Below are 14,667 nucleotides of genomic sequence, written 5' to 3'. Positions count from 1 at the left end.
ATATGTATTACAATAATTGTTTTTAATCCATGAATTGGGCCCTGGAGAAGAGCTCAGCAACACGTCGAAACGTCGAAAAAACTAACAAAAATAGAAGAGAAAAAATATACGTGACTGCACTGCCCGGATAATTTCCCGTTGTAAACAATTACAGTAAAAAAAATGTATGTACTATAACTAGGGTAACTCTGCCCTAATTCATCTTAGCACCTGTATGCATCCCACCCATTTGAGTACATTAGTTAGAGCAGTGTCTGCTATGTCTATTGAACGTATTAGCTCAAATTGTAGGATGAATAAGGGTGCGTTTACTCGACTGTTTGTTTCGCTCAAACGCGAGTATTTTACCTTATCCAATCCAGATTTTTTATGTTACTGCTTTTTAGGAACGAAACAAGGTTGCTGATACCTATTTAAGCACAATCCAATCACTGTAAACCGAGTTATAACCGAAATAGTGTGACATTCTGACTAATTCCTTTCCTACCCCGGTAGAACATTATTGACCATTTTATGAGTGTTAGGTCAGTGAAATATGCACAGTGAAAATGATTTGCTATTGTCATTTTTTTGGATCATGGTCAACTCACTCGGTCAATCGCGAAGTGCAATTACGGGCAGTCTACCTAAGCTATGCTAAGCTGAATTATTCGGACTTCTTTGCTCAAATGAGTGATAAATGCAAACCACATTCGTCATCGATACTCTAGATCAGATGGGAATCTTAAAACGTCACTTACATACCGGAGGGCTACCGACTCAGCACTGCTTCCAAAAGTCTCACGTGGCTGTATCTAAGAGTAGGCATCTAGAACTCGTCGCGAACAGGCCACGTTCCCTTGAATATATATTTATATCTAGTTGTTTAGTTAACTTTCAAGGAAGAATAGAAAAATCTTGTTTAGTTTTTGGGATATTAAATTGCACAATGAGGGGGAAATTACCAAGAACAGAGTTGAGGGATGCCCACAGAAGTGAATTTATTAGAAGAGAATATACTTTAATTGAAGAATTAATAGGAGAATTTACCAATGAAAAATAATACTACTAGATTTAGTAATGTAAAAATTAAAATTTAGTTTCCTTTCTTGTATTTTCTATGATGACTTTCACTTAAATCTGAAGCGAACCGAATGCGAGAGTGCGATTTTCTGCTTCGGGAGTCTTACTTGAATTACGATTAAATTTTATGTAAATTGAAATTGCATCTATTAACCTATATTGTCCATGGCTCTATTGAACTATCGATGCACGTGGAGAACCCCATATTGCATCCTGTGCTATACACATATCCAGTTGAGACTGACTACATATATCGTGACGACCGCATATTCTAATGCTATTGCCTTTTTGGCTTCACTTTCAGATTGAACACTAATTGAATCATTCCTGTCGAGTCACGCTCCAGGCCTTCCATCATCAGCCATGGGAGTGCCTAGAAGCATCAGCTGCAAAACCACCACTTCCACCACCACGACCCGAGTATCGACGCTTCGAATTTGCCATTCACGTCCTCCTCAGAATACTGATACTGTCAGTACCACCACCGAACGGGGCTGTGATATGGATATCACTTCCGCCTCCATCAGCACGAGTAGCAGAAGAAGCAGCAGCAGCACCACCAACAACAGCCAACTCGCCATCCGCAACCGCCATTCGAAGCCAAGCCATTCCTCCACAGCAGATATGATCTCAACGCGAAGCTGGCGAAGTCCACGACCGATGTGCGGTCCTTTACTGACGGTCGCCGTCTTATTGCTCATCACCGTGTTTAGCAGTAGTAACAGTCGAAGTAGTGTACTAGCACAGGCAGAGCACATTCTGACCATCCACACGACTGAATTTTCCAATATAAGCGAGAAGCCAAACTTTGTCAGCTCAACGTCGTACAACGCCCGCGGAATGGCCCCGTTGTACAATTTAACCAATTTAGTAACGAAACTGTTCGTCAGCACTGCACCGGTTCCGGAAGGTAAGTGTTACTGTGTTACTGATCTGTGAAGTATCAATCACAACATCGTCGATAGCAATTCAACCGATACCTTACAACTAACGGTAAAATTTGCATGCAGCACTAGTTGGCACCCATGTCACGGTTGACCACTCGTCTGAGCTAGACACCTGTTGTAACCCATACCCGGCAACGATATTAAATTCGTCGTGGAACAATGGGCGCAAAGGAAATTGAACACTTTAGCCACTCGGACAACCCTTTCATAGAATGAGAACCGCTCGTTTCGTTTTTTTCTTGTCTCGCTTCTATCTTGACCTGATTGTGCAATATTCGTCAAAACAATTGCAACCGGGCGCCTCGGTCAATCCGGTCAAAAACAATGGCTCTAATTTCTCAACCACCCCAAAAGTAAACAGAAATTTGATAATTTCACACGGTAAATCTGAATCGTGCCAGCATAATAGCTTCTTGTTGCTATTTTGCATGTAATGTACTTAAAAAATATGCTATGACATTGGCGCTTGTCCATTCAAGCTGAAGTCGGCTCCACCTTTCGAGGCGCTGGAGGAATTTGTACCACACCCACCATAGTCTTATTTATGATTGTTCAAGAGTGTCTGTAGGACCAAGTGCCATTGAAGAAACATTTGCCATTGTTCGGCGTGTGATAGAGATTGGCAGCGTAGAAAAGGAAAGAGCTAATTGTGGTATGTAGGTTAACGGGGGAAAGGGGGACATAGGATTGTTGCCTTTTGATCTCGTCGAGGAACATGTTTTTTGAGCTACTATGACATTTGACGTTGAAGCATCTCAGAACGGGTGTCGTTTACAGCTAATGACGGGACACATGTTTAAGAGGCTCGCTACGTCGTTACACACTCTATGTTATTTGGTGTAGTGAGAAGTGAAGACGAATTCTACTGATGCCTTTTTTAATGAGTTTCGTAACTGGAAACGGCACGAATGCTACTAGCAGGTGGTAGAAGTATTGCTACGAGAAAAGTTCGGTGACATCCCTAGATTCCTTATAGTTGTTATACATTATGTATTCAATTTTACCCTCTCGCAGGTTGATGGGATTGACGGTATTGTAAACATCATCAAGCCACAATAGATTCAATAGAGTTATCTAAATATAAGGACCTTCGCTCTTTTTAGTTTTTATTTGCACCAAGTTCTACTACTAGAGGTTAATTAGTTCTCATGTTAATAATCCACCAAACATTATGACTACTGAGGATTTGATTTATATAAGAAGCCCGCTTCAAGATGTTGATTACAATACGCCTCGATAGTGGTGTGTCGAGGAGGCCGGGAGGGCTGATATGAGCCTTTTTGCAGTTCTATACCTTTCCTCTATTTACCAGCTTATAACCAACAATCAACCAGTAACAAATAGATAATTGAGAAAGGATGTGCTATGTGTGGTGATTGGCTATTCAAGTATTAGTAGTGTTTGAAGTACTAATGTATGTCTCATGTGATGATCATAACTTCAGCTGTATCTTGTACCTATCTAATCTATTACGTCTCTCATATATTGTCTTTTATTTCTTCTTTTCGAGTCCTATACTGCCATTATACACCCGCCTTCAGCTGGGTCAACAAAGATGGTGATAGTGAACGTCTTAACACTCACACATTCTCAAACGCGGTCTCAGCGGAAACCTACAAAAATGCCATCGTGCACGCGATTACGAATCGGTCAAGTCCGAAAGTCTATCCTTGATCCTAGAAGCCTAGGTCCATGCCTTCAGCTGGACCAATTAAGAAAATACGCCCATACCTATTAGACAACACGTCTCATGGCGACATAACCGGGAACCCTATCGATATAAACGATCCCACTCTCTGCCAGAATTCTAACCGCGCACCGAAAATTTAATATCAGACTCACGGTTCGCACGACCATTCAAGAACACACGTTACAAAATCACGTCAGCGCACAAACGTTAGAGCCCCTCGCGATTTTCCAAACAACCTACGCCCACGAACTCGCAAACATGATTACACCCCGGCGATAAGGTGAAAATCTCAGAACTCATAAACTTAGCAACACGATCTCAAGTGTCAACCTACAAACTCCCGCGCTCGCGCCATCATGAATCGGGATCGTCCGGAAGACTCTATCCTCGGTACCAACAATCTAGGTCCTTGTTAATTAATAAAAAAAATAATAAAATTGAAAAATAACTCCCATATCCACTAGACAAAACGTTCCAGGGCGACATGACCGGAAACTCTAGTGATATGGGGTAACTCTCTCCCTGTCAGAATGTGATCCGTACACCGAAAGCTAAAGATCAGAAAGACGGTCCGCGAATATATGAATGGCCGCAGGGTTTCAAAATCGAATTTATACACGCGAAGTCACATACACGCAAGCACACGCGACAAACACGTCAACATACGAACGCATAAGCCCTTCGCGATCATCTACGTACACCTATGCCCGCGATCGCGTAAACTTGATAACACTTCGGCAATTGTGTGAACGTTTTAGTACTTACGAAGTTACAAACGCGGTCTCAAACGCGAACTCGCAAACGCGCGCGATCATGAATCGGTCACGTCCGGAAATCTTTAGCCTTCATCTAGTCCATACATTCAGTTGGACCAATCCAAAAAAAAAAAATAAAGCTCATATCCACTAGACCACGCGTTCTACGGCGACATGAATGGGAATTCTAATGATAGGTAAGAACCCACTTTCTTCTGGAATCTGAACCGTACACAAAAAATTAAGTATCAGATTCACGGTCCGCGCGCGATCATTCGTTATCACGGTTATGAAATAGAATTTATACACGCGAAGTTCATACACGTTAGCACACGCGACATACAAACGCGATCGAGCACGTTAACGTACAAATGTTCGAGCCCTTCGCGATGATACACGCGATCGCGAGTCCCTACGCCCGCACATGCCTGAAACGTACAATGAATATCACATTCAGAATCACGGCCCGCTACAATTGGCCTAATGCAGTGTTTTTTGGGCGACATTGCCTGTCTCGTCTGCAAATTGTAGTATGTGATTCTGACGGGGAGCCCTTCCGAGAACCTAGCTCTACAGCTCCAGTAGGACAACTCTCGAAAAAAAAATACATTATGTATTCAATTTTAGTCTCACACCCGATGCGTTTATTCATCCGCTTTTCATTATTACTGCCTTCGAATGTATAAAGATAGATACAAGCCAAAAAATTTCGATACCAGCAATTGTCATCAACTGTGTTATAAAGGGGAACTTGGGCAATAAACTAAATAGGTCTTTTTTGAAATATCTAAGCCATTTCCAACTAGCGATGATGTGGTTCTGATTCAGCCTCATTTGAGGAAAAACCAAGCATCAGTAAATAATGATATCACAAACGAAATGCAGTAAAAACAATATTATCACAAGCTAGTCACGATATTTCCTAGGTCGTATCTGGTAGGGGAAATCTTGTGAGAAGCTTTAGATAAATATGTGCGACTAAATATTTAAACGCATAATCTTCAGCTAGTTTCCCGTGTCTGCGGTACCAGGGTATTTCACGCTTTTGTGCTATAACACACACTACAAAACATGTTGTTCCCCTAAATTGTGAATCCGGACAACATCACAATTTCAGAGAACAATCATTTTTGGAGTGAGTTCTTGAAAGTATTTTTGCAAATTCCAAGTACGCCTTAACACACTAGAAACTTTAAACTCGATTACACCCAGGTTTTTTTACGCGGGGATACGTACCGCGTAAAAAAACCGCGTTAAATGGAAAATCCGCGTAAAAAAACGCGTTAATTGGAAAATCCGCGTAAAAACCGCGTTAATTCGAAAATTCGCATAAAAAAACTCTCAGCAAAAGACTTAGAATATTTTTGGAAGTTTTTTTTTGCACCGATTTCACAATTAATGCGGTTTTTGCAAAATTATTCTAAGTTCTTTTGATTTTTTTCTGAAAAAAAGTTTTAAATGCAAAGAATTTTGGCAGTTTTTATTTTGCGCGGATTTCGCAATTAACACGGTTTTTGCAAAAAATATTCTAAGTCCTTTTGAATGCAAAAGACTTAGAAGATTTTCGGAAAGATGGAAGAGACGGGTCTGGAAGACTCCTTATGGCCCGCACCCCAACAATTTGGGTATTTTCGGAATGGTCTTGAAGAGTAGGTGCCAGAAATTGATCTTTGACGCCATTTTGAAATCAAAGATAGCGACTTTCGGTTTAGCGAAATTCTCTACAACTCAATCAACATGAGTATTTTCGGAATGGTTTTGACGAGTAGCAGATAAACGGTTGGCGTCATTTTAAAATTCTAGATGGAGACTTCCGGTTTTCCGAAATTCCCGCATGAAAAATCTGGGCAATCATCCAAATCACCCTCAAATATAAGATCTAATCATATACCAGCAAATTGCAAAATATTTTTATGTGTGCGTCCAGAAAAGTGCGGTGAGAATGGAAGAGAGAGAAGAAAGAGACGTATGTGGTGTGAGTTGGGGGTTTGAATTGCTTGAATTTAAGTAAATTCAACTGTTTAATTAAAACTATTTGTACTACAACTTCAACTTCCAAAAATACCAATATTGATTGGGTTATATCAAATTTCGCGAAATCGGAAATCGATATCTTGGGTTTGAAAATGGCGTCAAAAATCAATTTTTGAAACCTACTCGTTAAGATCATTCCAAAAATACTCATATTGTCTGGTTTGTAGTGAATGTGGCTAACCCGGAAGTCGCCATCTTGGAATTCTAAATGGCGTCAAACATCGATCTTTGTCTCCTACTCGTCAAGACCATTCCGAAAATACCCATATTGATTGGGTTATAGCGAATTTCGCTAAACCGGAAATTGCCATCTTTGATTTCAAAATTGCATCAAAAATCAATTTCTGGAACCTGCTCTTCAAGACCATTCCGAAAATACCCATATTGCTGGGGTGCGGGTCATAAGAAATCTTCCAGACCCGTCTCTTCCATCTTTCCGAAAAAGAGGACTTAGATTTTTTTTTGCAAAAACCGTGTTAATTGCGAAATCCGCGCAAAATAAAAACTGCCAAAATTCTTCTAAGTTCTTTGCATTTAAAAGGACTTTTTTCAGAAAAAGTAAGTCTTTTGCATTCAAAAGGACTTAGAATATTTTTGCAAAAACCGCGTTAATTGGAAAACCTCGTAAAAAAAACGCGCAAAAAAAACCGCGTGAAAAAACTGGGTGTATTTCGAAATTTAGGTTTTCCAAATAGGGAATTTCAGTGATCACGATCGTCGAAAAGTTAATCAACCGATTTAATTCATTTTTTTTCAATTGTTCGTGATTAGTTTTTTCTTGCACCTTTACGATTCCTTTTTAAGCAATAATTTTATTTTTCCCATAACTGTCCCATGTGCTATGGGATTCCCTATACACAAGGGACAATTATGCGTAGAGCGGCAGTGAAGTACCTCTAACAGACATTTGCTTAAGGTTATTGCATTACGTTTCGATAGTGGAGTATCCAGGAGATAGAGAGTTTTTTATGTTTTGTGTTGATCAACCTAGTCGTACGTCTCTGTGTATGAGTTCGAATTTGTGTCAGTTGGCTCATAGAATGGATGCGGAACTGGCGTATATGATAGAATAATGGGTAATTTATTGTCTCGCGTGCATTTTTTTCCTTCCTAGAATTCGTTGGTCAATGCACTTCCGGTGTTCAATTCGAACATTAGGTTCGATTCATTCGGGAAGATCTGATTGGATAAAGATTACGACGCACGTGAATCATCCATTAGCGGTCAGCATAGTATGACAAAATTCTAATAGAATACTGTTATCGTTATTGGCAAATAAATATCATTTGCTGGCATTCAGAAGAGTTCAAGTAGTTTGATTGCATGTTACATGTACTCTTTTTTTCTACTTCACTAGTCTATTTTTGTTCTACTTCTATTAATTTGCTTTCAACTTCTCATGACTACCAAACATTAAATCGGTCAATTTAAACGCTTCTATTTAAAATCAGCATTTTTTATCTTTATTCGTCATATTATTTTTCTTTTTTTTACTATATCTTAAATTAGATGCATACTAGCACTCCTTAACACAATCAATTGCACATTCTCTCATATGCACTCACAATCTCTCTCATTTCAAACGTACAATCGCTCGTGCTCTTAGCGATAACACAGACTTGGTCACAAACGCGAACATGTAATTGCAATAAATCACACATATTTATGCCCGCGATCTCACTAACATTAAAACACCACGGTAATTAGGTGAACATTGTAGCATCTATAAATTTACAAATGTGGTCTCAAGCATTAACCTACCTCTCACGTGATCATGAATCGGTCACGTCTGGAAGTCTCTACCCTTGATCCTGGGAACCTAGACTCATGCTTTCAGCTGGATTCTCTAGACAATGACCGGGAACTCAAGTGATATGGAAAAACTTACATTCTTCTAGCATCTGATCCGTACACCGAAAGTTAAGTATTAGATTCACGGTCCACGCGCGATCATCCAAGAACACGCGAGAATATGCGATAGGACACACGGTCTTAAAAAAGAATTTATACACGCGGAGTTGCTAGCGTGTCATACAAACACACACACGATCTAGCACGTTAACGTACAAACGCTCGAGCCCTTCGCGATGACACATGCGATCGCGAAGAACGTACGCACGAACATGTCTGAACCGTATAATAAATATCAGATTCTGAATCACGGCCCGCTGCAATTGGCCCTAAGCAGTGTTTTAGTGGGTGACATTAGCCGTCTCGTCTGCAATTGTAGTGTGTGAATATGACGGGAAGCCCAGCCGAGATCCAAGCTCTACAGCTCTAGTAGAACAAATCACAAAAAAGTGTCCCAAAAATTTACCCCATTTTTTCGAGAAACAGAAATATCTCCATTTAAATACCAAGATTGTTTCCTTAAAAAAAGATTTACACAGTAATTGTGCTGTGCTACTACTAAAGTTATGGCATTTAATATATATTCCTCATATTTAAGCGAGGTGGGCGGGGGTCTTAAATTGTCCAAACAATGTAAAATTTGACTGAGTGTACTAGTGAGTGTTGATTTGTTCCAAAATAGCTGTGGCATCTATAAGGCCTTGTAGTTTGTCATCGATGGACAATGTTCTTGATGTATTCCTTCGAACACACAAGTGTTCCAGTAGAATCAACTGGCATCGCTTTTCATAGCTAAGGTATTGAGCGGAATCTACACCGCAATCTACTTAGCGCGATACGTTTCATGGTTTCAATTCTCTCAAACCATTATCGAAGCTTAAGCTTCAACTTCATGGCAACATTCCAGGATTTATCGCGACCAACAGCAGTACTGCGATTTAAAGCAATAAATATTCGTAAGATTGTTAAATATCCTGAAAATACATCCCAGCGATCAAGACGCTTTACTTTGTTAGTGAAAATCTAGGATCACTTCTGGATCTTTCACGTAGCTAAAGCATTCAGTATCTCTTTCCATGAAAATGAGATCACCGAGCTGTTCTTGGGGTTTATATACATGCAGTTCGTGTTACGCCAATCAGCAAAGGCTTGAAACTGATGCTGGAGAAATCGACCACCTTCAATTAAATGAATCAGACGAAACATCCGCGAAGGACAGTTTTGGAGTCATCGGCATTAGATCTACACCATTGAAGTATTGACAAAACATCAACGTTCCCAAGTGGCTTTCTTGAGGTATTTCTGACGTAGAAGTATAATTCAAATCACTCCATTTTTGTGATTCCAATATCGTGGTTTATCTTATCGGCTGTTCAATACTCTCTGTTGTGTAGAAAAAGAAGGTAAACGCTGTCAAAATTTTGGAGCGCATTCGCGAATTTCATAGACGATGCCTTGCGTTGCTTATTCACATATTTCTAGAAACGTTTGGGATGCAACTTGAGATTACGATGGGTAATTTGCTAATGTCGAAAGAAACCTTTCTTGACTAACTTGTTTTTACGCATCGTTGAGACCGACAGTTTTCCTGAATTAACACAGTTTTGAAACATTTTTATAACCGGTACACATCTAGCCCCGTACAAATTTTGCATTAAGTTTATTTTGATTCTGATCGACACCAGAAAGCTAGCCCCCTATCACGTCCATAGATTCAATACATGAACAACCCGTCAACACATGGACCCGGACTTACGGCTTTATTGCCCATTCGAAGGCAGACGTGACCAGAGACTTTCACCTCCGAAAATCCCAAAGGTCTTGGCTGGGATTGAACCCAAAGCCACTGGAGTGAGAAGCAGTCACGCTTAAAATTCAATACTGCTTTGCTGTTAGATCAGTTTTTGTGCTCTGTTTAATGCTAAATTAATCCGTCGGCAGTCACATCATTATTTACATTTAGACGACCCACAGTGGCACGACGAGTGACAAAACCCCAAAAATCAATGTCTTGTAATTCTTTGTAAATATTTATTTTAGTTTTCTCTCATTTTGAATAAAGGTATCTCAAAGTTATACTATGATCGGATGAAAAATGAATTTTGAACATGTCGTTGAAGCAAGTGATGTCGAGGGTTTCTGTTCAATTCAATTCATTAGAATTTTTAGTACCTTAGAGTTTCAAATGGCGATATTTCAAGAACTACACAGCCGATTGGAGCAATTTTAAGTTCATTGAAAAGAAGAATGAATATGCTAAACTATAGATGGGACATTTTTGTACAAAACTGATTTACGTTTGTTCTGCATCAAAAAAATCCAATTAAAAAGTTTCATATCGTATCAGTAATTTATCTTAATACGTCTTCCAATTTTTGAGATGGTCTCCCATGGGTCACTTATCATGAATCTGACTCAAAATTTAGTGTAGTTTCAAGATATATAGGGCTCATCTTGCGCATTTTTTCGCCGAAGTTGGTATATCTATGTTTTTGAAAATACCCATATGGAGACGCCTTGTAGCTCATAAATCTACTTACAAATTAATTGCCTAAACAACATCATATTACTGAAAAATTAGTGATTTTTACTAGTTCTTTCAACCATTTCTATTTGATGAGATTGGCTACTATGATTGTTTATATTAACCCTTTAATGACCATGCATTCAAATGGGTTTATATGAAAGTAGTCGAAAAAATGAAATATGGAATATCAAAACTGATTGCAGAAATGGATTCAGCGACTCAAAATTAGCAAAAACCCCAAGTTTTAGCCACATAGACCAATTTTTAGAATTTTGTCACAACTTAGTATGAACAGGTGCCACTGTGCGACCCCCCGAAAATCAAAGACGATTTCGACTGAATTTCGTAGCGAAGTGCACTCAGTTTACTGCGCGACTTCCAGAAGGTTAAGCTTCCGGAAGTCGCGCTAGTGCACTGAGTGCACGCTGCTCTGAAAATCTAGCGAAATCGTCTTAGGACACCAGCGGCTGCTCGTTCAGTGGGCCATCCGGAGGGTTAACTAAGTATTAATACAGGAAACTCTTGCTGGAAATCGTGTCGTCACTGCAATTATCCGTCAAGCCGGTAGTGCTGTAATGCAACCGCTACAAAGGTAGACAGTATTTGCGAGGAATCATCGATTTTCCGAAGCGATTATTTATTCAATTGGTTGCATTACCGAGAACTTCGTGCCTACATTAATTTACATACTTCGCGCTGAGTTTCCCATTTGCAAGAGTAGCGGATAGTAACCCGTACTAGACCTGTTTCAAAAAGAACTATAAACTTAATGCAAACTTTGTACGGGGCTAGATGTGTACCGGTTATAAAAATGTGTAAAAACTGTGTTAATTCAGGAAAACTTACACAAAACTTGTGTTTTTTAATCCGTTCTGAAATGTATAGATTTATATGCATAGACAAAAATGTAGCCTACGTAAGCTTCTGTTTAAGTAGGGGAAAGTGAGGCAATATCGCCATATGGGGCGAGTTGAGCACCCCTGTTTTCCAAGAATCTATGAACAATCTCCGATTTGTGTGCGGTAATTGAAAAATGCATACATCTCAGTAATAGTTAACGTCTTTCTAACTATTTGAAACATAAAAATAATTTAACAAGACTTTATAGTTTCCACAAAAAATCTGCGAAAATAGCTCTACAGCATGGGGCAAAATGAGCACCACGCAAATCTCATATGAGTTTATGCATTAAATCCCGAAAAGTTATCCCTATGTAAACGTTTTATACCTGAAGTTACTACGAACGATGAATAATAATATTTCCTCGAGAAAATCACTCGCAAAGACATTATTAAAACAAAACAGAAAATTGTATCTAATAGTTCCAAAGGTCTGTTAAAAAAAACTATAAGATGAATTTCATTGGGAACTAAATGTCACTAAATCAATGGAAAATATGATTCTTATTCATTATAAATGAAATCAATTTTAAATTTTCTGATAAAATATAATCTTTTGCGACATGATCATATTGCCCCTTAAAATTGCTCATATTGCCCCTCAAGGTTTTTACCAAGCCAAAAATCGATCATTACAAACAACGATTATTTTCAAAGATTTTAAATTTTCTTCAGCACGTTTAATAACTGCATGTGAAGAATATGTTGTATTCTACCAATAGAGGGAAATTTGGGATTATTTGTATGTTTTGCTGCAGATATATTTGCCTTCAACCTTAGGGTGCTCATATTGCCTCACTTTCCCATACGTAGTCGTACTAGTCGCTTTCACCCAGTTCCATCATATAAACCAGATGTTACTGATAACGTTCAACAAATTGATCCAGGTAGGCAGATTTTTCACAACAACCTGAAACACGTACTGCAGTGTGACGAAACTGGATTCCTGATCCACGTATATATGGACGTTGATTAACCCTTTCATGCCCAACTTTTTTCTAGTGCATGTAGGGTTTCAAAACTATTTTTCCTTGAAAACGGTGGGGTCAAGAAATACGAAAAACTTGTTTTCATAAAGATACGTGCTTCCCTCGCAGTGCTGGAAGCAACTCAATTTTTACCTTACAATACTCAATACAAGTTTCCTAGAATATTTACAATAGTCCAATTGCGTTGAAAACGTTCCCGAAAACAGTCTAAGTTGATAAGTTTTATCAGTTTTCAATAATATTGCAACATAACGAAGATATATGAAAAATTTATTTTCTGTCGCGAATGTAAACTGTCCTTGGCAGCACTGCTCTATCGGAATCCAATCAGACTAATTGTAATAACTTCAGTTCTAGAGCTGATTCTTGCAACTGTTAATACTCAAATGAAAGGCAACAGTCACATTTATTAGCCTTACTTGTTTTTGTGAGCAAATCTTGCCTCAATCGCAAGTTATAGCTGTTTAAAAAGGTTGTTGTCCACAAACAACATGGGCATGAATGGGTTAAATCAAGGTACGCGCCTAGTGCCTCTAAATCAACAGTCAACACCATCAGCTAGGATAGCAGTACCAAAGATGGCGAATTCACTTTTGTGACCCACATGTTCAAGAAACAAGTAAGAACATCTAATCGTAACCAATGAGTATCTTAGGGTAAGGTGGAGCAAATCCGACTTAGTAAATAGTTTTTACTGTGAAATGCTCATTTTATATCGGATTAAGTCGTCATATATACGAAATTAAAGGTTAAAATTTCTGCGCAACTTTCTATGCATAGCATTTTATTTACACCTTGGAAAATTTTTGTGATGTAAGCGTTTTACGAAAAAGTTCAAAGTTCCTCGAGATCGGAAAAAAGTCTGTATGTGTGCGTATGACTATGTATATGTGTGTATATGTCCGTATATATGTATGTATGTGTTACTATTTAGAGGTTGGATTTGCCCCACCGCGTCATTTTTCATTATAAAAAAATTATGAAAAAAAAAATTGAACCAAATACATCTGTGCACTTTGTAGGTCTTTAATCAAAGAATCTTAATCCACTAAATTTTTCTGCGACTACTTTAACAAAAAGAAAAATTATGTGGTCAATTATACACAAAAATCAAATCCAAAATTGTAAAAACACACTTGTTGTCGTTTGAGCATCTCAATGTAGACTAATGAAATGCTGTCATTCCACCATTATGATTATTTTCGATGCCCTACAGGACAACATTAATAATAGTTTGCGTAGTGCTTCCAATTTTCGATAACAGGATAAGGTAGGGATTATCCACACATTCGGATTCGCCCCACCTTTCCCCAATTATTTATTTATTTATTTATTTATTTATTTATTTATTTATTTATTGGAGCAGAAAAAGCCTATTTGAACTGAACACACATTGGTTTTTTCAGGTGGGCGCAAAACCTTCTCATCCTTTCATACCATCAGATTTAACATCATCCAAATAATACAGAATATTTCTTATAGCTAAACAAGTAACACATTTAAAATTAACCGTTTCATAGGAACAGATCGCTTGCCAAATCACTTTTTTTTCGCGGACTTAACCGCGAAATCGGTTATCACATATGTTTCATCGTCAATCAAAACCCATCCATCGAGTTTTTGCAGCACCTGATCGAACAGCTTACGGACCTAGATTCTGGCCACTGTTTGTTGCTAAAGGCCTCGGATGGGTTGTTTACTGTTTGTAACCTCTTCGAAGATGAATGCGCCGCAGAGTGGATAGATCAGCATTTTGTAGATCTTCAACTACAATTGACGAGATACGGGCACTTCGAGGCTTGGTTTGCACTTAATTGCTATGCACATACTTTTTAATAATCCTCAGAATTTCATCAGGATTGTAGTACATCAACTTGAGTTGCAGCTGATTAAAACCTCTAAACCATTCATAG

At 38.6% G+C, this 14,667-nt stretch overlaps 1 protein-coding gene across 5 annotated transcripts in view; it reads left to right on the top strand.

The window, feature by feature from the left end:
- Nucleotides 1-14,667, top strand: part of LOC131693164 (prominin-like protein) — a 165,795-nt gene that overhangs the window by 106,839 nt on the left and 44,289 nt on the right. For all 5 annotated transcript variants that reach the window (XR_009306166.1, XR_009306167.1, XR_009306164.1 and 2 more), the window contains exon 2: nucleotides 1,367-1,972. Coding sequence is in view for 1 of the 5 variants with exons in the window: in XM_058980773.1 (XP_058836756.1) it covers nucleotides 1,426-1,972 (547 nt within the window). In the remaining 4 variants the exon portion in view is untranslated. The remainder of the gene's footprint in view (nucleotides 1-1,366; nucleotides 1,973-14,667) is intronic.

This window comes from Topomyia yanbarensis, chromosome 3 (genome assembly GCF_030247195.1).
Source record: "Topomyia yanbarensis strain Yona2022 chromosome 3, ASM3024719v1, whole genome shotgun sequence".
In the NCBI taxonomy this organism is placed as follows: domain Eukaryota; kingdom Metazoa; phylum Arthropoda; class Insecta; order Diptera; family Culicidae; genus Topomyia; species Topomyia yanbarensis.
This window is presented reverse-complemented; position numbering and strand designations above follow the sequence as displayed.